Raw genomic sequence first — 22,692 nt, forward strand, 5'->3', positions numbered from 1 at the left:
AAAATCAGCATGTGGGGACAGTGATGTGCCATGTGCCGGGGAGCAGCTCCCTCCCGTGGGCCAGGACTGAATTCCTGAGCTGTGGAAATTGCCAGCTTTGGTGCTGCTTGCACTTCACAATAGCTGTCCTTACAGCAGCTGCTGTCACACACTCAGCCTTGCAAAACTGCTGCCGTGCGTTTCAGCCTTCCTTGAGATAAATCAAGCTGTGCAGGGAGGTTTAAGTTGGATTTTAGGAAAGTTTCTTATCCCAGAGGGGGCTGGCACTGCCCAGGCTGGGCCCCAAGGCTGCCAGAGCTCCAGGAGGGTTTGGGCAGGGATGCCCAGGGTGGGATTTTGGGGCTGTGCAGGGCCAGAGGCTGGACTTTGATGGTCCTTGTGGGTCCCTTCCCTTGGACTCTGTGATTCTCTCCCAGGTTCTGTGCCTTGCTCAGGTCGTGGCCAGAAAAAAACAGCGAGCAGCTGTGAGGGCAGTTCTGGGCAGTTCCTCTGACATTTCTGCAGGGCTGTCCTTGACTTGTGGAAAAGATTTTCCTGGCCCAGCGTGGCTCAGCTTTTACCTGAGGATGCCTTTTACCTCAGGGGACCTCTGTGCACTTTCTGTGTTGGTGCCAGCAGAGTAGAAGGAGCACTGGGGGATGGCAATTCCTGCAGGAGTTTCCTCCTGGGAAGCAGAGAACCAGCCTGGCCTGCAGCAGGGCGAGTCTGGCTCCCAGCTGAGACAGCAGCCAGCTCTGCCTCACCTGCTGTGAAAAGCGCCAGGCGCTTGGGTTTTAAAATTTTAAAAGTTTAATACTAATAAAGTGGTTATAAAAATAGTCATACAATTAGAGTAATGAAATTTAGAGTTAGGACAATTACAAGATAATAAAAAGCAAAGAATTACGGATGTCTGGATGCTCTTGGGAACTTAAGTCATGACAAGCATGCCTTGTGAGCAAAGGAATCACCCTTAAAACCATACACTTGTTGCATATTCATACATCCTTCATGGTTATGCATACATTCTATTTAAAATAAGAAACTCTGTCTGGGATATGTCAACTCCTTCTTTTAATCCCCATGGCATCTTCGAGTCCGAGCAAGGCCTGAAGAAATTTGCTTCTTCTGATAAGAAAACCATAAATTCCTATTCTCTGGAGGATTTAAGTGTTCTGTGACTGTTATCTTGGAGTATCTCATTCTTAAAAAAAAACCAAAAAAAACACATCCACAGTTTCTATTTTAAGTACAAAACTATATTTCCCATACTATTAAAATGTGAATACAGCACTTCTAATCAATATAACACAATGCATATAGTACTCAATTTGATATTTGCGAAAAGCCAATCATAAAATGTGCATTTTTCACACCTGGCATTAACTCATCCTTGCCATCCTGTGCTCGGTGGGACGCCCCAGCTCCATCTCCAGGCTCTGGGGGCTGCTTGGGAAAGGTGTCCCAGGGCTCCAGCCCCTTCAGAGCCCTCCCACGCCAACATCTGAGACCTTGGGTGGAGCTTCTGCAGCACTTCCCCGTGGAGAAGCTTCATCACCCCTCTTGCCAAAGCTGCTGACTGCCACCACAGCCTGTGACAGCATCCCAGTGTTCGAGTGGTGGGGAAAAGCTTCTCCTGTTTGAAATCTGCTGCAAGATCCAGTCTTGTCACATGGCAGGAGATTAGATTAGGTATTAGGAGGAAATTCTTCGCTGGGTTGGAAGGTGATCTCATTCCAAACTCCCTCCACTACCCCAGGTTGCTCCAAGCCCTGTCCATGCTGGTTTTGGAGCATTCCAGGGATGGGGCAGCTCCTCTGGGCACCCTGTGCCAGGTCCTCACCCCTCTAAGGATGCCAAACAGCCTGGGCCGGGTGCCAGCTCAGTGGGAAACAGAAACGTGTCTGCACCTTTTTGCTCCACTGTGTTCATCTGGAATCAGTTTAATCTGTTTGCAGAGCCACCAGAGCCTTCCCAGTGATCAGCTGGAAAATCTGGGAAAGGGCCAGGAGCACTGGGAATGTGTCATGCAGGGAAGAACACAGGGGCAGCAAAAGGTGGTCAGAAATTTTTTTCCTCCTTGTATAAAAACAGAGTGCTCCCCAAACCCTCCATAGCTGATGTGCTTGGCTCTGTTTTTTTTCCATCTTCCAGGAGTGAAAATTGCTCTTTATTGTTGTTTATTTGTAATTCTCCTGGTCCCTCAGCCCCCCACGTGCAGTGCCAGGGGCACTTTTGGCCTGCCAGTATTTTGTTATCTTTGCCCTGAGTGTTAAACTGCCCTGCCAGGGAGCAGGGGGCTGCAAAAGCTGCTCTGTTTCCTGGGATGTGTTATCTCTTGGAAATGGAAATAATCCCTTTCCAAGAAACAACTGCAGAGGTTCTGTTCAGCTTTTATGTCCTCGGGTACTTCTGTTTTTCCATCTCAGCTGGGCTTGTCTCCTTTTCCTGTTTTCCCCTTAAAAAAGATGGTGTTTTGCACTAAATACATTTCAAGTGAAGCTGAACCAGCAGCCATCCAAAAATACTGTCAGAGCCCCCCATCTGAAGGGAAGGAAAAGCATCTCTCTTAACCTGGCACCTTTACCTGGCTCACTTCCTTTTTTATCTTTTTTTATAAAAATTGTGATCTAAGTCATGGGGAGCAGTGGGTGCAGCCATGTCCCAGCCCTCTCAGGTCATGGGCCTCCCACAAAAACAATCACAAACGAATTTACAAACCTTAAAGCAAACCAAGCCTCTTTGTGCAGTGCAGTTCAATCTGTTCTGAGGAACACACAAGCTGCAAACCTGTCCTGTAAAAAAACCAAAGGCATGCATTGACACAGCAGCACAAACTTCAATTTGCTGCATTTGCCTGTTACAAAATGCCAGGATAACAATCACAGGTGCAGGAAATTCCTTTTTTTTTTTGCTAACTTTAGGCTAGAAACCAGCAAATGCCACTCCTGCATGTCCTTGTGCCTGGAGCTTGTTGGCACAGCTGTTTCTCACCTGGCTGCAGGGGCTGTGGCGTGGATGGATGTTAAATTGCTCACACACCATGCCAGGAATAAAAACTTTGGATTTCATGCTCTGGGAAGCAGAGGGGCCCTGTCAGTGCAGGCAGGGTCCTGTCCCCACCTGCGTTGTCCAAACCCATCTGTGCAGCTCCAGGATGGAGCGGAGCATGGAGCGAGTTTATAGTGGCAATAAAGAACAAACCTTGAAGATGCTTTTGGAAACAAACTGTTTCAGCTGGGCTGACCTTGCATGGGGAAGGCAGCACAGCCTTGGGTGCCTCAAGGTCACCTGCAGTTCCCCTGGTGGGTTTCTTTTTCTTTATTTTTCTTTTTTTTTTCTTTTTTTGTGATGCTTTTCCCACAGCGAATGTGAAGCTTTTGTGTTTCCTGCCCTTGCCTCGCCTCATGCAGGAATTCCAGAGCTGTCCAAAGTGTCACCAAGGATGTTCTCACAGCTCCTCTGCTGGGATGGAGGACATGGAGTGGCCTCTCCTCAGTGCCCACAGCTGGAATTCCAGCAGGGACAAGGAGCTTGAGAACTGCAAAGAGTGTGGAATATTTTAAAGTAAAGTATGGAGTATATTAAAAGAGATATTTATTAATTGAGTATACAAAAACAACTGGGAATTTGAACACAAGAAAGGGGAGGAAAAAGTTCTAGAAGAAGATGGCAGGGAAGGCTTGGAGAGGGGGAAGAGCAGGGCTTTGTCAGGGCTTCCCAGGATTTATCAGGGCATAAAGGAAGTTTCAATAAGTAAAAGAGCTCCAGAATATATAAATGAAGATGGAATTGGGAAGGAACAGCAGCAGCAGGCAGTGGCAGCAGGCTGGAGGCTGAAGGTAACCTAAATCCTGCCACAGGTGGAAAAAGTGCTTCACCCCATTTTTGTGGTGGACAGGGCAGAGATCCAGAGCTGGATCTTCCTAAGGGAGATCAAACCCAAAGATGGATTGTGCTCAGCTGTGTTTCATCGCAGGGAACAATCAGGCTTTAAAAGTGCAGCCTGGCCAGCTCTTCAGTGGCTGACTCACCACCACTTCAGTGGATTTCAAGATGAAGGATTCCTAGAGAAAATGGAAATTTGGGTCATTTGCTGGGCAAGAAGATGGAAAAAGAAAATGAGTGAGTAGCTACCACATCATCCAGGCCAAGGCACAAAATGAGCTGTGACTGGGAACAATTATAAAGTTTCTGAAAGGAAAAATAGAGTCTGTTACTGAGAGCAGGGGAAGGGAAAGGGGAACTCTCAACGTTGCACCTGAAAATACATGAGCTGTGGAGGAATGGCAGAGAAAAAAAAAGAATTGATATAAATAGATAAAAAGATTGAGCAGCTGCCTCCCTACCATGTGCTCTCATTTTCTCCTGCTGCCAGAGAACACGGATGTTCCTTATTTATTTACTCCTAATTACTGAGATGCAGACTTCCCCTGATGAGATAAATGTAGCTCAGGATGTTGGTTTTCCCCTTCTCTTCCCTCAGGGTGTCTCCCCAGCATCTGCAGCCAAACCCTGTGGGATTCCACCTCTCCATCCCCAGCCCAGCTCTCGGCCCCCTCTCCGAGGTGCCTGTCTGCCAGGAATTTATCCAGCTGCAGGCACATCCAGCAACATCTGGGCTGGGTCAGTGGAAAAGAGATGGAAAAGAAGGGGGCAGAACAAGGGGAGTGTGGGCTGAGAGGTCTAGTGGAGCTTGGTGGCACAGCTGACAAGGGCAGAGCAGTTCCATCTGGTATTTATGGGGCTGCTCTTTCCACTCAGGGGGATGAACAATCCTTTTTTTCCTGGCTGCTGCAATTGCTCACCTTTACCTACCAAAGAATAAAGCCCTGCTCTTTTCCCAGTTGTGTTTGTGCACAGCAAAGCCCCTTGTTATGTGTGCTCAAAGGCTCTGGAAAATGGGAATTGTGCAGATTGGACATATCCAAAGTTCTGCTGCCTCCCTGAAATAACCTGTGTCACCACAGCTTTGCTCTCTGCTTTACACAGCCTCAGTGGAGGAAAAACTGCCAGGAAAGGAAAGTCATTCTGGAACAAACCTCGCTTCTTGGGTTTTGGCACAAAAGCTTGTCCAGAATAGATGAAAACCTGAGCAGAGAAGCCCAGCAGGACCTGAGCTCGCTCAGTTCAGAGAGGGGCAGAGCAGGGAGGTTTCTTTCCATCGTTCCCCTTGTTTAGCAAACACTTCTCCAGATCCAAGCACTCCTCTTATCTGGCAGGAGCACTTCTCTAAGCCCTCTCAATCATTCTTCGTGTCCAGAACAAGTTGTCAGCCAAAATACTCTCGGAGAATGGTGTTTGTTTCCCAAACACAGCCCAGCTTGGTGGCTGCACCGTTTCCAGCGCCTGGACAGAGATAAAAGAGACATGGCCTGGCCCAGGAGCTCAGATCCAAGGGAAGTGGCACCTGGGCCAGGTTTTCCTCTGCCCAGGGCTGCTGCCGGGTGGAGCCAGCTCTGTCCCAGGGGAGAAGCTCCAGGTGCTGAGGGAACACCCAGTTTGCAGCCAGAGGTAAGATCTGGTGATGTGTGCAGGGCAAGGCAATGGGATTTCTCCTCCTCCCAGTTCAGCTCCAAACCACAGCCACCGTGGGGTCTCCCCTCAGGAGTGTTTTTTCTCTGTGTGTTGTTCAGTTGTCACAAAAAAGGTTTTTTGGTGCGTTTTGATTGAAAAAAAGTTGGATTAGCTCTGGAAGGTCTCTGTTACTTAACCAGCCTGACAAAGCTGGATAGCAGATGGGAGCTCCCGTTTGATGCAAGCCACAAATCTAATGCAATTTAAAACTATGTAATGTTGAAGGAAAAAATAATTTGCAAATTATCTCCCTTACCCACATCTTGATTCCTAAAGTATCCTCTGGAATATCTTAACATTTCCAAAAGAAGTTTTTTGCCTAAGTAGCGGTGTCTTGGCAGAAGGAGTTTTAGCTGGAGTGAAATTCAGTGAAATTTCACTGAAATCCAATAAAGTTCCCGTTTCGAACCAAGAGGGACGGGCAAGGAGCACGGGGGGCTCTGTATCTCTGATTTGGGGCTTGTGATTAATCAACTCTGGAAGTGACAACAAATGAATCAACGTTGGGAAAACACTTTTGGTGGATTTGTCTGAGGTAACAGTGGGTGATGTGGTACCTGCTCACTCATTTAATAAATGTATTTATTTATTTGTTTGTTTGTTTGTTTATCTGCCCATGCCACGAGCCCTGGACCTAAGCAAAGCCCCCTGTGCTCGTGCCTGCAGCCCCCTGATGCTTTCCTGCTCTCCTGCCCTTAGCTCCCCTGTGCCCATGGAGGACACGTCCGCGGAGGAGCCGGCGCCCAGCAAAGCCACCCTGGGCTCGCCCCGGCCTCACGAGGCTCCCGCCACCTTTGTCAGCCTGGAGGAGCAGGAGCCCGCGGCCTGCAGCGCCGGGGAGCTGATCCTGCAGGAGGCCAGGGCGGCGTGCGGGCGCCGCGGGCCGGGCGCGTGGCTGCGCCGCCTGCTCCCGGTGCTGGTGTGGCTGCCCCGCTACAGCCCCCGCACCCAGCTGCTGGGGGACGTGGTCTCGGGGCTCCTGGTGGGCGTGGTGGCCATCCCCCAGTCCATCTCCTACTCGCTGCTGGCCAACCAGGACCCCATCTACGGCATCTACACCAACTTCTTCTGCAACATCATCTACGCGGCCGCGGCCACGTCGCGCCACGCCAGCGTGGGCTCCTTTGGGGTGCTGTGCCTGATGGTGGGGCAGTCGGTGACGCGCCAGCTGCAGCTGGCGGGCTACGGGGACAGCAGCGCTGCCCTCGGGGACAACTCCAGCTCCCCCAGGAACGGGACGGAGCTCTGTGACAGGAGCTGCTACGCCATCACCGTGGCCCTGTCCTTGAGCTTTCTGGTGGGCCTTTACCAGGTAGGATGTTCACCCTGGTGATGGTTTCTCCGAGTTTGAGGTCTCCAAGGGTTGGGTCAGGCTTAAGAGCCCTGAGAAATGTTTCTAGACTCTGACACCCATGAATATTTGTGAATGCAGTGATTTTTAAAGTGCAAACCCGGCTGAATGGGGGTTGTTTTCCTCCGTGGGACAACCAGGTCCTTGGATGTCTCTGAAACATCCTCAGGATCAGACACAGCAAGAGAGGAGAAGGATCTGTGAACTGCCTTCCCACCGCCTCAGTTCTGCAGCTGGGCAGCTCAGAAGGGGTTTGGGGCTGGCGAGGACCACCCTGAAGCACCCTGCCATGCTCCCTGGCAGTGTCCCCACTGCCTAGGCCAAGCTGCCACTGAGCAGTTCCAGGCTTTTCCACTGGGACAGCTAAAATTCAGAGCATCCCAAGTGAGTGATACCCAGAGCTGCTCTGATGGGGCTGCTCGTGAAGAGGCAGCAGCAGGGACCTTGTAGGATTTTTTTGTGTGGCATCCCCAACCACAGAGAAGTGTTGGAGGTAGGTGTCTCTAGTTTTCCATACCCCAGATTAACTCCTGAAGACAAATTCCTCCCATGGAATGCTCAGCATATCCCCAGACAGAGTAGCCAGAGCTGCTAAAGTGGCAGCAAAGCGACACAAATTTCCAGCCACCCCTCCCAGCCCTTCTCACCCCTGCTAAAGCTGTGGCTGCTTTGCCTTTCAGATCCTGCTGGGGGTTTTCCAGATGGGCTTCGTGGCTGTCTACCTGTCAGAGCCTCTGCTGGGTGGCTTCGTGGCTGGCTCCAGCCTCACCATCATCACCTCCCAGATGAAATATCTGCTGGGCCTGAAAATCCCCCGGCACGAGGGGGTGGGCTCCTTCATCCTCACCTGGGTGGACCTTTTCAGGCACATCCACAACACCAACATCTGCGACCTGCTCACCAGCCTGGTGGCTTTGGCCATCATAGTGCCCGTCAAGGAGCTCAACGAGCGCTACAAGGGGAGGATGAAGGCCCCGTTCCCCATCGAGCTGCTGGTGGTCATCGTGGCCACGCTCGTCTCCCACTACTTTGACTTCGAGCAGCGCTACAAGGCCGCCGTGTGTGGGGACATCCCCACGGGCTTCAGGAAACCCACCGTGCCAGACATCAGCCTGTTTCCCAGCCTGGCCCTGGATGCTCTGCCCATCGCTGTCATTGGCTTTGCCATGACCGTGTCCCTGGCAGAAATCTTTGGCAAAAAGCACGGCTACGCCGTCAGCGCCAACCAGGAGATGATCGCCATTGGCATGTGCAACCTCATCCCTTCCTTCTTCTACTGCTTTGCCAGCTCTGCTGCCCTGACCAAGACTCTGCTGAAGGAGTCCACGGGGAGCCAGACGCAGGTGTCCGGGCTGGTCACCTCGCTGGTGCTGCTGCTGGTGCTGCTGTGGATCTCCCCGCTCTTCTACTCGCTGCAGACCTCCATCCTGGGGGTGGTCACCATCGTCAACCTGCGGGGCGGCCTCAGGAAGTTCCGTGACACGCCCAGGATGTGGCAGCTCAGCAAGCTGGACACGGCGGTGTGGTGGACAACCATGCTGTGCTCCACGCTGGTCACCACGGAGATCGGGCTCCTGGTGGGCGTTTGCTTCGCCCTGCTCTGCATCATCTTCCGCACGCAGCGACCCCGGGCCACGCTGCTGGGCAAGGTCAGCAACAGGGAGATCTACGAGGACCAGGCCGCCTACAAACAGCTCAGCAGCATCGCCAACGTCAAGATCTTCCGCTTCGAGTGCTCCCTCTACTACGCCAACAAGGATTATTTCAAGGCTGTGCTGTACCAGAAAACCGGGGTCAACCCCGTGCTGCTGGCTGCCAGCCACCCCCAGCCCGGGGCCCAGGCAAGCCCAGAGCCAGGCAGGAGCTGCTGGGCCCCCGATTTTGGCTGCCTGAAACAGGCCAGGAGAAGGGCTGAGAAGCCTCCAGGAGATGCCTGTCCCCCCTCCACAGATATGCACACCCTGATCCTGGACTGTGGGGCCATGCAGTTCATAGACACCGTGGGTCTCTCTGTGCTCAAGGAGACGCACCACGACTACAAGGAGGTTGGTGTCCAGGTGCTCCTGGCCAACTGCAACCCCTCCATCCGCCAGCGGCTGCGGGAGGGAGGCTGGGCTGGCCAGGCAGGCAGCGCTGGGGGCCAGCTGGCCTTCCACAGCATCCACGACGCCGTGCAGTTTGCCGAGCGCTGGCACCGCGGGCAGGGCAAGGACAAACAGGCTCCGGAGCCCGAGGAACAGAACTTCCAGGTGGCTTTGTAGCCCTGGGTGCGAGGTTTTCAGAGGAGAGGGGCTCGGGAGCAGGTTCGGTGTTTGTGCCGTCTGAGTGACGGCAGGAAGGGGCTGGGATGCTCTGCCGGCAGGACAGGAGGTGGGAAGGATTCGGGAAGGGTTTGGGAAGGATTTGGGAGGGCTGAGCTCGGAGGATGCTTGGGATGGGGCAGAGGGTGGGAAGGGTTCGGGAAGGATTTGGGAAGGGTTTGAGAAGGATTTGGGAGGGCTGAGCTCGGAGGATGCTTGGGATGGGGCAGAGGGTGGGAAGGGTTCGGGAAGGGTTTGGAAGGGCTGAACTCGGGATGGGGCAGAGGGTGGGAAGGGCTCAGGAAGGATTTGGGAAGGGTTTGAGAAGGATTTGGGAGGGCTGAGCTCGGAGGATGCTTGGCATGGGGCAGAGGGTGGGAAGGGTTTGGGAAGGGTTTGGAAGGGCTGAACTCGGGATGGGGCAGAGGGTGGGAAGGGTTCGGGAAGGATTCAGGAGGGTTTGGGAAGGGTTTGGGAGGGCTGAGCTCGGAGGATGCTTGGGATGGGGCAGAGGGTGGGAAGGGTTCGGGAAGGATTCAGGAGGGTTTGGGAAGGGTTTGGGAGGGCTGAGCTCGGGATGGGGCAGAGGGTGGGAAGGGTTCGGGAAGGATTCGGGAAGGACTTGGGAAGGGTTTGGGAAGGCTGAGCTCAGGATGGGGGCAGAGGGTCGGAAGGGTTCGGGAAGGGTTCGAGAAGGGTTCGGGAAGGGTTTGGGAAAGGTTCGGGAAGGATTTGGGAAGGGTTTGGGAGGGCTCAGCCCGGGATGCGCCCGAGCTGCGGGGGCGGCCGAGCTGCGCCTGCCCCGCGTGGCCGCTGGGGGGCGCGAGTGAGCCGCGAGCGGGGCCGGGAGTGCCGGGAATTCGGGAAGGGACCCCAAAAACTCATCCCAATCCATCCCTGCTATGACAGGGACCCCAAAAACTCATCCCAATCCATCCCTGCCATGACAGGGACCCCAAAAACCCATCCCTATCCATCCCTGCTATGACAGGGACCCCAAAAACCCATCCCGATCCATCCTTGCTATGACAGGGACCCCAAAAACCCATCCCGATCCACCCCTGCCATGACAGGGACCCCAAAAACCCATCCCAATCCATCCTTGCTATGACAGGGACCCCAAAAACTCATCCCAATCCATCCTTGCTATGACAGGGAGCCCAAAAACTCATCCCAGTCCACCTCTGCCACGACAGGGACCCCCAGACCTATCCCATTCCACCCCTACCAGGGCAGGGATCATGAGCATCATCCCATTCTCACCCCCAAAAGAAGTCCTCCTGGAGGGATTTTGGCTTGGAAGCCCAGGGATGGGAGACTGCTGTAAATAAAGTGTGTGGAAAAGGAATCCTGTGGCTGTGCTCAGGAAAGTGCCTTTTTGTGCTTAAAAGTCGATTTTAAATGGATTTAAAAGTTCTTTTAGATGGTGTGCCCGGCTGCTCCCAGCTCTTGGGGCAAGGCTGTGCCAGGGGGGCTGAACTGACCAAAGATCTCCTTGCATGGAGGGATGGGTGGTTGGGCTCCAGGTGTGGCTGGGATGCAGCTCCCAGGAGCTCTTCCCAAGGATCCTCTCAGACCATCCCAGCATGAGGAAACTCCCCAGGGAGTTGCCTCAGCCACAGAACAAAGAGGAGTGGGGCACTTCGTGGGGGGAAGTAAAAGCAACAAGGCAATAAAAATCTCCTGTTACCTGATCCCCCCTTCCCCTTTTGAACAGCATTGCCATCATCTCCTTTACACGGCTGTTTCTGGGGAAAATGAAACTGTTTTAGTTGGACCTTAGAGGTATTTATGGTTTCAGTGGGGTCATAAAGGCCCAGCAGGAAATAAACCCCGTGCTGGCAATGCCTTGGCACAGCCTGGAGCAATCCAGAGCAGAGATCCTGCAACGGGCACGGATCTTCACGTGGGCAACTGGAGCAGTGCCACAGAGACAGCCAGCAGTTCTGGGGTGAAAACCTCCTGTCCTGTCCTCTATAACCTCCTGTCCTGTCCTCTCCAGCAGTTCTGGGGTGAAAACCTCCTGTCCTGTTCTCTATAACCTCCTGTCCTGTCCTGTCCTCTCCAGCAGTTCTGGGGTGAAAGCCTCCTGTCCTGTCCTGTCCTGTCCAGCAGTTCTGGGGTGAAAACCTCCTCCCCTCCTCTATAACCTCCTCCCCTGCCCTCTCCAGCACCTGGCACCTTGCTGGCAGCCCTTGCCAGCCCAGCTGTCCCACCCAGCTCCAGCAGCCCCTGTCAGCCCTGGCACCCAGTGCTCCTCCCATGCCACTCTGTGCCAAGGCACTCAATAATTGCTGGTTCTATTAATAATTAATAATTAATTATTATCTATACTATCAATATTACTAATTAACATTAAGTAATATTGTTAGTATAATCATGAATATTATTACTGAATAATATTATTCCTATTATTATTGATAATATTATTTTATTAATTTGATATTTTTGTTGTTGTTGTTGTTTTTTTTTATGATTAGTTGCTCTCACTTTCAGTGAGAGGCCCGGGGCTGTGGATGTGACAGGGGAGGGACAGATGGGACAGCCCAAGGTCAGTTGATAACCAGAGCTGTGCAAGGTCAGCCTGGCCCTGCAGGAGGCACCGAGGGAGGCAGGGGCAGCTCCTGGTTCTGGAAGGGCTCCTGCTGAGCCCAGTGCCCCTGTTTGTCAAAGCTCCAGCTGGGCACTGGCCCCAGGAGCTGCCACTCTGCCCCGAGCAAAGGCTGCACCCCAGGACAGCCCTGGAGCTCCCCAGGGGCTGGGAAAGGCCAGGCAGCTGAAAGCAAATTCTGTCCCCCCTGGGCAGAGCTCCCCTGTCCTCCTCCTGCCTGGCCTCTAGAAACCCTCCAGCAGAGGCATAAAGAGGATTTGCTGCTGAGGCTTTGTCAGCCCCACTCAGAGCTGACTGTGCCACTGTTAATTATGGCTCAGCAGCAGCTGGACAGGTTTCAATCCTTTTGATGCTTTGAAATGTTCCCTCTGGGGAAGTTTAAGGAGTAAAGGTTGTGCCTGGTGCTGATTGCTTCCCCTCTGGAGAGCCTTGGAGCCACTGATTGCTGCACCGAGGGTTGTTCTCCTCTCTCTTTTCCTGCTCCTGGAAAAAAACAGCCCCTGGGATGGCAAGAAGTTGTTTCTGCTGCTCTCTAGCTGCTCTAAAGCAATTATTGCGCTGCCAGCATGTGCTTATCTACCCGTGTGCAGCAAAACTGAGCTGGGCAGAGCAGGCAGGGAGCTGCAGGGGATGGCACTGGATTTCCTGGGATTAAAGTCAAGGTTAGGGACAGTGCCTGCATCACTGGAGCTCTGTCACCCTGCTCCAGTGACACAGGAGCCAGCAGAGGGTGGCCTGGGAGGAGCTGCCAGAGGGACAGAAAAAGAGGAAGGACAGGATGGGATGATCTGAGGAGGAAAATGACTCTGGGTAGAATCCTTTTTAATAAATGCCAAGGGCAGCAGGTGACCAGAGCTGCTCCAGGGCAGGTGGAACTGGAGTCCAGTTGAATGCTCTGCTCTCAGCTCTCCTCTCCTGATTTGGGGATTTTAGTTATTTTCATTTATCTCTTCCTTCTCCAGTGGCTTCAGCAGTGGCTGAGTCCCTGTGATCTCCCCCAGAGCAGGAGGCAGCCCAGGGATGGGAAATCTTCCTGTAATTGCTGCTCTGCCCCTGAACTGCCTCTGCCCTCTGCCCCCTTTTCATCCTGGCTGGAGAGGAGCTCTGGTCACCTGCTGCCCTTGGCATTTATTACAAATCCTGCAGTTCGGTTTCACATTCCACAGTTTTAGGGTTTTCAGGTGAACATGAACTCCTGGGAACCACAATAGTTCGTGGAGATGGCTGTTGCACCTTTAAAATAAAAATAAAAAATTGTATAACCCACATAGTTACGGAAAGAGCTACAGAAAAGGTGTTTTTTTCATTTTAAAGGCTGGAAAAAAGAGTGCAACAAGAAGAAAATGTCTCTTTTGTTTTCTTTCTTTGGTGACTGGGGAATGTTCAGCAGGCACAATTGTGGTTTCTATACAAAGATGAAATGTCTTGTGAAATACCTGCAGCAGCTGAGGCTCCCAGGCAGGCAGTGCAGATCCCAAAGTTCACCAAAGCAAAGCAGAAATCAGTGCTGAACGCTGACATCTCAAAGGTGTTGCTATTTCAGACCATCCTTACCAAGAAATCCGTGCTTTCCACCTTACATTCGGTTATCTTTTTAAAGAAAAGAGCATTGAGTTGGATCTTTGAGCTTCCAGCCAGTGCTTGGCGTTCTCTTCCAGATGTTCCTGTGAATGTGGCAGCTGGCAGGGGGGTGTCCCCTGCCACCCCTGCCATGCTGGGCACAGGGAGGAGGCCCTGTTTTACCCCAAATGCTGAAACCCCAAAGGCAGGGTGTGCTGGGGTTCTGCACAAACAGGACAGAGCTGCTGGGCTTTGCTCCTTGAGCTTTATTGCAGCACCAGCCTCATGACGTGGTCGTGACAACTGGAAGGTGGCAAAGCTCACATCCTGCCAGCAGCAGACAAAGATTTCTTTGTTCCAGAGCATTTAAAAAACTTTCTAGCCAGCAGCACATGGGCAAAGCTCACGGACAGTTGTTCTAGCCAGTCACCAAAAGCAGGCCTACACCTCTGCACAGAGTATTTGTCTGCTTTCTATTAACAACACACAGGATTCCATTTGTGGGAACCCAGGGCATCCCTCTGGCTGTTTGATATAAGGAATAATTAAGTGTGGCACAGGTGCAAAAGTAAAATTTTAGGATTCTAGATGAGGGGTCCAAAGGGGACAAGCTGGAGGAAATTGGGTGTGCCTTGTCCTTTTTCTCCTTCTTCATGCCCTCCATGTCTCACTGTGGTGTTGGCATTTTTCTGTTGGTTCAGGCTGGGGACACACTGTCCAACGTAGGTGACAGATATTGGCACGTTCTTGTAAATCCAGCCCAGGGAGTTTCTGGTATTTAATGTTTGTCACATCCCACTGAGGGCAGAGCCCCACACGCTGCCCTGCAGGACAGAGCTGGGCAGGGCAGCAGAACATGTGAGAGATCAACAGAATAAACAACCTGGAAACCAGCACAGATTAATTACAACTTCTTCTTTGGCAGGGGGCTGACAGACAGAGACTTTCTACAATCTCGGGATCATCAATACCACAGATTCTGACACCCATTATTAATTTAAAACCTTCTCCTACCTTGCTGAGCATATTTTCCTGCACTCTTAAGGCCCATCTTAGGCAAGCCTAAAACCCAAGCTGTTGTTTCGTGTCCTTGCTTGCTGTACCATTGTAACGTTTCTGCTTTCAGACTGTGCAGCTAGCTGTGATTTCTCTGCTCTGTTTCTAAGGCCTGCTTTCCCAGCTTTCTGAAAGTCTTCCTGCCTTGACTATTTCCCACAGCAGGGCAGCTGAGGGCTCTTGGTGATCGAGTGGCACCAAGGTGACACCACAGGATGGCCCCGTGTGTCACACCACACTGCTGTCCCTGCCCTGGGGCTGTCCCACAAAAGAAAAAAAAACAATTCTTTCTATCTTAAAGTTATTTTTCCTTTTTTTTTTTTTTTTTTTTTGTCACTGCAGAAGCTGCATTTGTACAAATAACTGTATGTTATGTGACCCCTGAGAGGAGGGCCAGCAGCTGCTGCTGGTGAAAGGTGATTTCCTCTTGCTGAGCCCTGTGCCCAGCCCTTCCTTCTGTGCCTTTTCAGCTTCAAACTCCTGCTGATGCCTTCCCCTTCAAGGCTCTGTGCATGTTGCCATGAATTTTGCCCAAACCAGGGTGGAAAGTGCAGAAAGGAGATGTGAAAATGGCTGAAGGTTAAACGTGGCAAAAGAGGTGAGTTAAGTTTGGCCGGGCAGCTCCTGGTGTTTATTTCCTGGAAGGGTAAATACTGAATTGTCTTCTGCATATTGGAGCCAGGGCTGGTTGTGAAATCCCAGCTGTGCCCTTGAGCCCAGCAGAGAGGGGAAAAGCCCCGTGTCAGTCTTATCAAAGCCTGGCCTAAACCCCTGGGTAGCAGAGCTCTGGGCTGGCAGCTCTGGCTCAGATCCCTGGAAAAGTGAAAGGAATGTGAGGAAAGGCAATTCTGGGAAGTGGAGCCCTGGCAGGAGCTGAGCTCAGGACTCTCTGCCTGGGCACAGCTTGGTTTTACCTCTGGGGGTTGGCAGGAGTGGTTTGCAAACCACCTGCAGGCTCTTCCCTTCTGTTTGAGTAAAAAATTATCCTTCTTTTTCCTTTTATTTTTTTTTTTTAATAGGGATTTAATAATCAGAAATGACTTTGCCTCACGAAGCAGGTAAAGGATTTGGGAAATTGGTTTTGTATTTCACAGAAGCCCCAAGTCACAGAGCTCCAGGAGAACTCGGAGGACAAAGCCACAGCAGCAGCCTGGGGTCCCCAGAGGCCAGGGCTGGGCTGGGGGAGTCTCTCTGCAGGTTTATTTTGGTTCCTGCTCAATCCAAGTGCCATTGGCTACGTGCTGCCATGGAAACAGCAGCCTCGGGCCCCAGCAGGGTGTGCAGCCATCTCCAGGGAGCAGTGGATTTGGGGAAAAATCACTGGATTTGGGGAAAATCACCCCAAACCGTCCCCGTGGTGCTGGGAGCCATGCTCAGACTGGGCAGGACCTTCGTCCCACCCAGCGAGGGGACACGGGAGCACCACCCACAGAACTGGGGGTGTCCTGTCCTGGCTGATGTCAAAAAGCCAGTGTGAGCCCGAGGGGTGTGATGCCAGCGGGGAGGGCACTGCCAGGGGGAGTCTGCAAGGGTTAACCTGACAGCAAACATCTCATTCAGACCAGCAAAGAGGAGAGAAATTACTGGGATTTAATCTACTTTGTCTCCAGAAATATTCCATAAAAGAGGGGAAAATAAATTCAGGGAGGAGGGGTTTGTGGGCATCCTGAGAGCAGAAAAAGAGGTAAAATTAATCCTATCAATAATCCATGATGAATGATTCACTGGCTCTCTTATTCACAGGCGCATCAGTTATCTGTATTCACATGGAATTACACTGCATGGAATTACACCCAGCCTCATCTGCATGGCAATGAGGCAGCCCAGGAGGGCTCCACACCCCGGGAATCCATCCCTGTGCCCTGGCAGGGAAGGAGCTCTGCAGGGCAAAAAGGACAAACCCCCAACCACCCCTCAGCCCTGGGGGCATGGCAGGAGTTGGATTTCTGCTTCCCTTTTGGTTTTCTTCCAAAACTTCCTTGCGGGAGCAGAGAAACAAGTGCAAATTGTTCATTAGAAAGAGGATTTTAGGGAAAAAAAAAAAAAAAACCAGTTAAAAGAAAAGAATGGAAAGTTCTGTCACACTTGTGTGGCCTACAGAGAGAAATTGAGATGCCCAGGACTCAGGAGAGCTCTGCCAGAAGGAATTTCATCCTTACATTTCTGAGGGATTGTTTAGTGGTTTCCAGCCCACAGACTGAAAATGTGGAATTTGCCTCCAGCTCTGACTCTCCAGATGATGCTCACATGGTTGCCCCTGGCTTTGGTTCCACCTTTGAGATAACAAATATCTCCAAGGGTCACTCTGAGAGGGTCTTTCAAGGCCTGCAAAATAATTCTGTGCCCCTCCAGTGAAAGCTGAACTGACAATGTCTGTGTTAAGAACGGTGATAGTTGCACTGGTAAAAATGACCCAAATGTTCAGCTTTACAGCTAAAAGTCAGGCCTGCCTTAAACTGGGTTTTAGATTTGTGTCTGCAGGTATAAATAACCCGTGGGGAGCAGATCAGCTGCGCTGCAGCCAGGGAGGGCTCCTACCACAGAGGGCAGAGTTGGATTATTTAAAAACCTGTCCTTTGGGAATCACCAGGGTGAGCCTCTTCCTCCTGACCATTTCAGTTTTGAGCTGGCCCCACCTCGGCTCGGCTGAGCACTTTCAGCAGGAGCCTGGGAATTTGGATTCCTGGCAATCCGGAGTGTTCTGGCTGTGAAAAATGGGAAGGGAGGAGGTGGTGACAACACAGAGGCAAAATTCTCCGTAAGGACAAGCAGCAACCCAGCTGATGCTGTAAATCAGCTGCAGACCAGAATTTCCCCCTGATGTCCCTGAGAAAAACCGAGCACTGGGAAATCCCAGGAATTCAGCTGCTGCATCCCAATTTTCCAGCCTAGCTCTGGGTACCAACCGCTGCTGTACCCCAGGATTAGTGGGGGAATCTCTGAGAGGGAGGGGGGAAAACTTGCATTTAAAATGGAACAGAAGGGAAGTTCTTCCCCGGGGGAGTGGGAGGCTGCGTGATCCAGCAGCGGGTGAAACCCTCAGAAAATCAGTGTATCCCTTGTGGATAAATCCCCTCCCAGAGGGGGAGCAGAGGCAGAGCTGCTCCCTGGGGCTGGCTTTGTCCCTCTGCTCCTCAGGGGCAGCAGGGAGGGATGGGGCAGGGCTGGAGCTGCACCTGCAGCAGCAGCAGCCAATTCCTCTGCAGAGGGGCTGTGATTCAGTCCCGATGAATCACTCAGCCACTCTCCTTCCCGACCAGATCTTGGGATTCATCATTGTTAGAGCAGGAGGAAAAGGAGGCGGGGAGGAAAAACAGGAAAGAAAAAAAAAAAAATCCTCCAGTGTTTTATCTCCCTCTCTAATACTTTCCAATTTTCCTGTTTAAAAATTTAATTCCTTTCTTTTTTGTTTGTTTGGGGGTTTTTTTGGTTTTTTAGGCATCCCATTCAGGTGGAATGAACTTTTGCCAGTCCTGGAGAGGAAGGTGCAGTGAGAGGAGGGGGATGGAGCATGAGCACAGCTGGGGACAGCACCGGGGCTCAGCAGGGCTCAGGTTCACAACAGCCACAGGGGGAAGGGGCTTGGGCTCTGCCTCCCCCTGAGCAGCTTTAACCTGCCCCAGGGCACTGCTGGCCCTCAAGCCACTCAAACATTGAAAGGAGAGCACAGGAACCCATTTCACCTCAGTTCTCCCCCTCCCACAAACTCGGGATGGGCTTGGCTCAGGGCTCCACACTCTGATTTTTCCCCTTTGTGCCATTTTTCCCCTTTGTGCCATTTTTCCCCTTTAGGAGATGCTGCTGGAGATCCTGGCTGGGAACACCTTGGAAGGCAGGTGAGGAGCTGCTCTGAGCACTCAGATCTTGCCAGGAAGAACTACAATTGTTTGCCCCATGAAGAATTTATGTATAGATTCAGCATTAAAGGCAGAGGCTACACTAGTGAGTAGCTACCACTAGTGTCTACTATTAGTAAATACCAATAATATCCAGAAAACTCACATCAGTACCATGGAGAGGAAAATGCAGGCAACCCAAAATTGTTTCAGGAGCTCTTTAACAGCTCCACTCAGAGCGGCTCCTTTCACTTTGATTTTGGTCCTTTGAGGCTGAGAAATCCACATTGTGACAAGGTGTTTCTTCATGGATTGGATGTGCTTTACTTTTGTTCATGTTATTCTTTCTCTGTCTTTCAGTTTCTATAGTGATGGACAAGCACATGTAGCACGCACGCCTGGGTGGTGTTTGCCTGCACTGCCTGAAAACACCACCAAATTTTTGAGAAATACATTGAAAAATCTTTGCCAAAACCCCCCAGATCTTAAAAAAATTGAGTCCTATCAAACAAGTTGATAATGTGTTTAATGTACATTTACTTTTCTGATGTATTTTGTCAGCAAGCAGCAGGTATTGCACTTCTGTGGGTGCTCTGGTTTCTCCTCATCCACACACAACTGGAGATGTCCCTTTTCCAGGGCAAGGACCTCAGCTGTGACTAAAGGTCATGGAAATGCCCCAAACCAAATTACACCTCTGCCCCTGAGTGTGCTCTGCATCTGCCCGTGAATGCAGTGATCTCTGAGAAATCCCAGCCCTGCAGTGAGTGTACAAAGGCAGCTTGAAACCCCCGAACCCCAAACTGCAGCTCCAGAAGTGGAAGGTGCAGGTGAGCACACCTGGGGATGGAGCTGCTCAGGTCCCGGGTTTGTGCTGGGTTTATTTCAATGGGTATTTTAAAAGTTCAGCTGATGAGCTGGTTGCGGTGTCCTGCTCTGCCAAGACTGAGCTCTGTTGAGGGTTTCAGGGCCAGATTTCATCTGCCAAAGCTCCAATAATGTCAGGGGAGCTGGACTGATGCTCCAACTGAAAAAGCCTTTTGCAGCATGCTTGGAAATACCGCCAATTTTTTGTTAGTTTTGAGAAATCCATCGAAAGATCTTTGCCAAAACCCCTCAGATCTTTAAAAAGCGTTTCCAGTCGACCAAGTTATAGTAAGATGGGCTTGCTCCACTTCCCTTCTGCACACAAGCAATCAAAGCAAGCCACCGATCCCTGAAGTTGCTCCGGAGGCGAGGGAGAAACATCGGCGAGAATTCACCGGGACAAAGGGAGATCCGCCCTGCCCACAGCGCTCGCACGGCTCCCGGGGCACCGGGGGCGAGCTCGGGGTCGGTGTCTCGGGGAGACAGCCCCGGCTGTGCCCGGGCGGGGCGGGGACAGGGCCGGGCACCCCCGCTCCCCGTGCGGGGCGGGCCGGGGGCGGGCGCTGCCCGCGGAGCCTCGGCCGGGAGCGCAGCCCCGCACCGCACCTGGGGGACAGGAGAGACCGCATCCCCACCTGGGGAACAGGAGAGACCCGCATCCCCACCTGGGGGACAGGAGAGACCGCATCCCCACCTGGGGAACAGGAGAGACCGCATCCCCACCTGGGGAACAGGAGAGACCACACCGCACCTGGGGGGCAGGAGAGACCGCATCCCCACCTGGGGGACAGGAGAGACCGCATCCCCACCTGGGGAACAGGACAGACCGCATCCCCACCTGGGGGGACAGGAGAGACCGCATCCCCACCTGGGGGGAAAGGAGAGACCGCATCCCCACCTGGGGAACAGGAGAGACCGCATCCCCACCTGGGGGGACAGGAGAGACCGCATCCCCACCTGGGGGACAGGACAGACCGCATCCCCACCTGGGGAACAGGAGAGACCGCATCCCCACCTGGGGGACAGGACAGACCGCATCCCACCCGGGCGGGCAGGACAGACCGCATCCCACCCGGGCAGCGCCGGCAGCCTCCTGCCCAGCCCGCCGGGATGAGCGGCCGCGCCGGGGGAGCCGCGCCGGGCGCCGCGGGGCTCTGCCCCGGCCACGGTGAGCCGGGGGCGGCGGAGGGAGCGGGCGGGCGGCGGATCCGCTGGGAGGGTGGCAAACCCGCGCCGGGGGGAGCTCTGTTCGCCGGCATCGCAATGGGAGCGCCCCTCGGCAGCGGCGAGGGTGGCGCGGGTGCGGTGCCCGGTGTCCCTTGTGTGCAGTGCCCGATGTCCCCCGGTGCAGTGCCCGCTGTCCCCCAGTGCCGTGCCCGCTGTCCCCTGTATACAGTGCCCGCTGTCCCCCCAGTGCCGTGCCCGCTGTCGCCCCGGTGCCGTGCCCGCTGTCGCCCCGGGGCGCTCGGAGGGAGCGGAGGAAGGCTGCTCGCTGCGTGGCCGCACAGGTGAAGGTGGCAGCGAGCAGCACCCGCTGGGATGGGCAGCACGGAGCCGCGGGAGCAGCGGGACCGAGGTGGGCAGAGAGCAGAGCCCCTGGCACGGGGGAAGTCACCGGGAGGGCAGGGGAGGCTCGGCGGGCTCTGCACGGGTGGGCAACTTTGCTGAAGTGAGAATGAATGGCTGTCCCTGGAGGAGCTGAGAGGACGGGCAGGTTGTGGCCCTTGGGGACACGGCTCAGGGGTGGCCTTGGCAGTGCTGGGGGAACGGCTGGACTCGAGGGTCTCGGAGGGGTTTTCCAGCCTTAACTGTTGTGTGATTGTGTGGTGAAGGTGTTTTCCAGCACTCTGTGCTGTGCCAGGGTCCAGAGTGCAAAGGCTCCGCTCACACCGGGGCTCCCCAAGCTCTGTATCCGTCCCGAGCTCGTGTCAGCGAGGTTAAAGCATTTCACGGCTGCCGAAGCTTGCTCAGAATTACCCCAGGCTGAGGGAGGCTCGCAGGAGTCCTGCCCGAGCCTGGATGCTTCGATTCAGGTGCTGGGAGTGCAGCCACTTTGTGGGTCCCACTCGGGGACAGACAGAGCTGTGCCCGCGAGTGACAGAACAGAGGCACTTCCTCAACCCTGGGGCATCTCCCCGTGCCCCAAAGCAAACTTCACCCTCGGAAACTTGATAGAAGGCTGAGTAATTAAAACATTACCCAGCTGCAAGTCTGTGCTGCTTGAGGGCAGTGAGGAAGGAGCCAAGTCCTGGTTTGCCAGCTTCAGAGCCTGGAGTGTGCTTTGAAATGTGTGATGTCATTATGACTTCATTTCTTCTTAAACCCAAAATGCTTTCCTTTAAATGGGAATATTGCCCAGTGTTTTTTGAGGATGATTTTTTTTGCTGTCCCGTTACTGCAGTTGGCTGGTTTCACTTGGCAAAGGCAGGGTGGCTCTTTTTAGGAGATTATTTGGATTTTGTCAGTGTAGCAGAGGGTGATGGATGCTCTGGCTGAGGTCATTCTCCAGGGAAGGTATCCAGGGATGTGCAGTTGTGCAGTGCCACCCCATGGGGGAAGAGCCTCAGGTGTGCCCAGGAAACAGGGAGCCAGGGATGGGAGCATTGCCAGCAGGAATGGGGGCTGCTCTGATGGGCAAGGAGCAGCACCTTCCTCTCCTCTGAGATCTTCCCTCTGCCTGTTGCCTCAGCCAGCCTGACCTTGGCTCTGTCAGTGCTGTCCCAAAACACCGTTAGAAAACAAACATGAGTCAGGCTGAGTTTGCTTAAAGAACTCCTTCTACACCAGGTGTGTTTGTCTTATTTCCTCCTCCTCCTCCTTATTTCCTTTCTGTCTGACCAGGACAGACAGAAAGAGCTGAGTTTGCCCAGGACTCTGTAAACACTGATTTAAAAGTAAGAGTGCTCTGACTGAGCCTGCTGCCTCATTCTAGGAAGTCTCCAAATCATACATTCAGCTCCTCTGTGCCAACTGTGCTCCTGCAAGTGCCAGCAGTGCTTCTGCATCCCCCCTCCTCCTCATCTCCATCCTCTGGAGCCAGCTGGCACGCCTCTGTTTTCCACGTTTGCTCCCCTTTTCTGGGAATTCCAGGAAATCCCAGGCAGGACAAAGAGCAAGGGCCAGGTGTCAGCCAGAGCGGGGTTGAGCCCTTTGGCTTGGAAATACCTGGAACTCGTGGGAGGAGTTTGCAGGTGAATTCGGGGGAGATGCAGCTGGGTGTGGGACGGAGGATGCAGGAGGCTGTGCTGGGAGTGGGGCTGAAGAGGAGCTGGGCATTGTCCAGCTCTCCTCTGGGGACAGCTCTGTCTGCTCTCCACACTCCTGTGCTCCTGGTGACAGCGGGGAGGACGAGGAGGAGGACAAGGTGAGGACGCCAGTGTCCTGTGCGGGCACTCAGCAGTGGGAGGGGGTGGAATGAGTGCCAGGAGGGTGTGAGGAGGCAGCACCATGCCCAGCACATCCCACTGCCACCCTGCACAGCCGGGAAATGCTCCCTGTGGGCTGCTGGTGGAGGGAGAGGCAGGCGAGTGCCATCCCCCAGCACCTGCTGCTGGG

The 22,692-nt window shown here is 53.3% G+C and overlaps 2 protein-coding genes across 7 annotated transcripts in view; both read left to right on the plus strand.

The window, feature by feature from the left end:
• The first annotated feature begins 39 nt into the window (after nucleotides 1-39).
• LOC110479710 (sulfate transporter) lies at nucleotides 40-12,519 on the plus strand. 2 transcript variants are annotated; one of them, XM_085591600.1, is made up of 3 exons: nucleotides 40-5,493; nucleotides 6,256-6,868; nucleotides 7,588-12,519. In XM_085591600.1, the coding sequence occupies exons 2-3, from the start codon at nucleotides 6,269-6,271 to the stop codon at nucleotides 9,166-9,168; spliced, it is 2,181 nt and encodes a 726-aa protein (XP_085447726.1). In that variant the 5' UTR covers nucleotides 40-5,493; nucleotides 6,256-6,268; the 3' UTR covers nucleotides 9,169-12,519. The 2 variants fall into 2 exon arrangements, with proteins under 2 accessions (XP_085447726.1, XP_021402861.3); XM_021547186.4 differs by having other exon boundaries at nucleotides 40-6,868.
• A 3,327-nt stretch (nucleotides 12,520-15,846) lies between these two features.
• The window catches only part of HTR4 (5-hydroxytryptamine receptor 4), a 74,982-nt gene continuing 68,136 nt past the window's right edge, over nucleotides 15,847-22,692 (plus strand). For 2 of the 5 annotated variants that reach the window (XR_014958352.1, XM_085591604.1), the window contains exon 1: nucleotides 15,847-20,305. The gene's annotated coding sequence lies outside the window, so the exon portion shown is untranslated. The remainder of the gene's footprint in view (nucleotides 20,306-22,692) is intronic. The other 3 variants (XM_085591603.1, XM_021547194.4, XR_002466981.4) reach the window with 2 other exon arrangements.

The sequence above is a fragment of the Lonchura striata genome, chromosome 13, assembly GCF_050655825.1.
Source record: "Lonchura striata isolate lonStrDom1 chromosome 13, ASM5065582v1, whole genome shotgun sequence".
NCBI classification, from domain to species: Eukaryota; Metazoa; Chordata; class Aves; order Passeriformes; family Estrildidae; genus Lonchura; species Lonchura striata.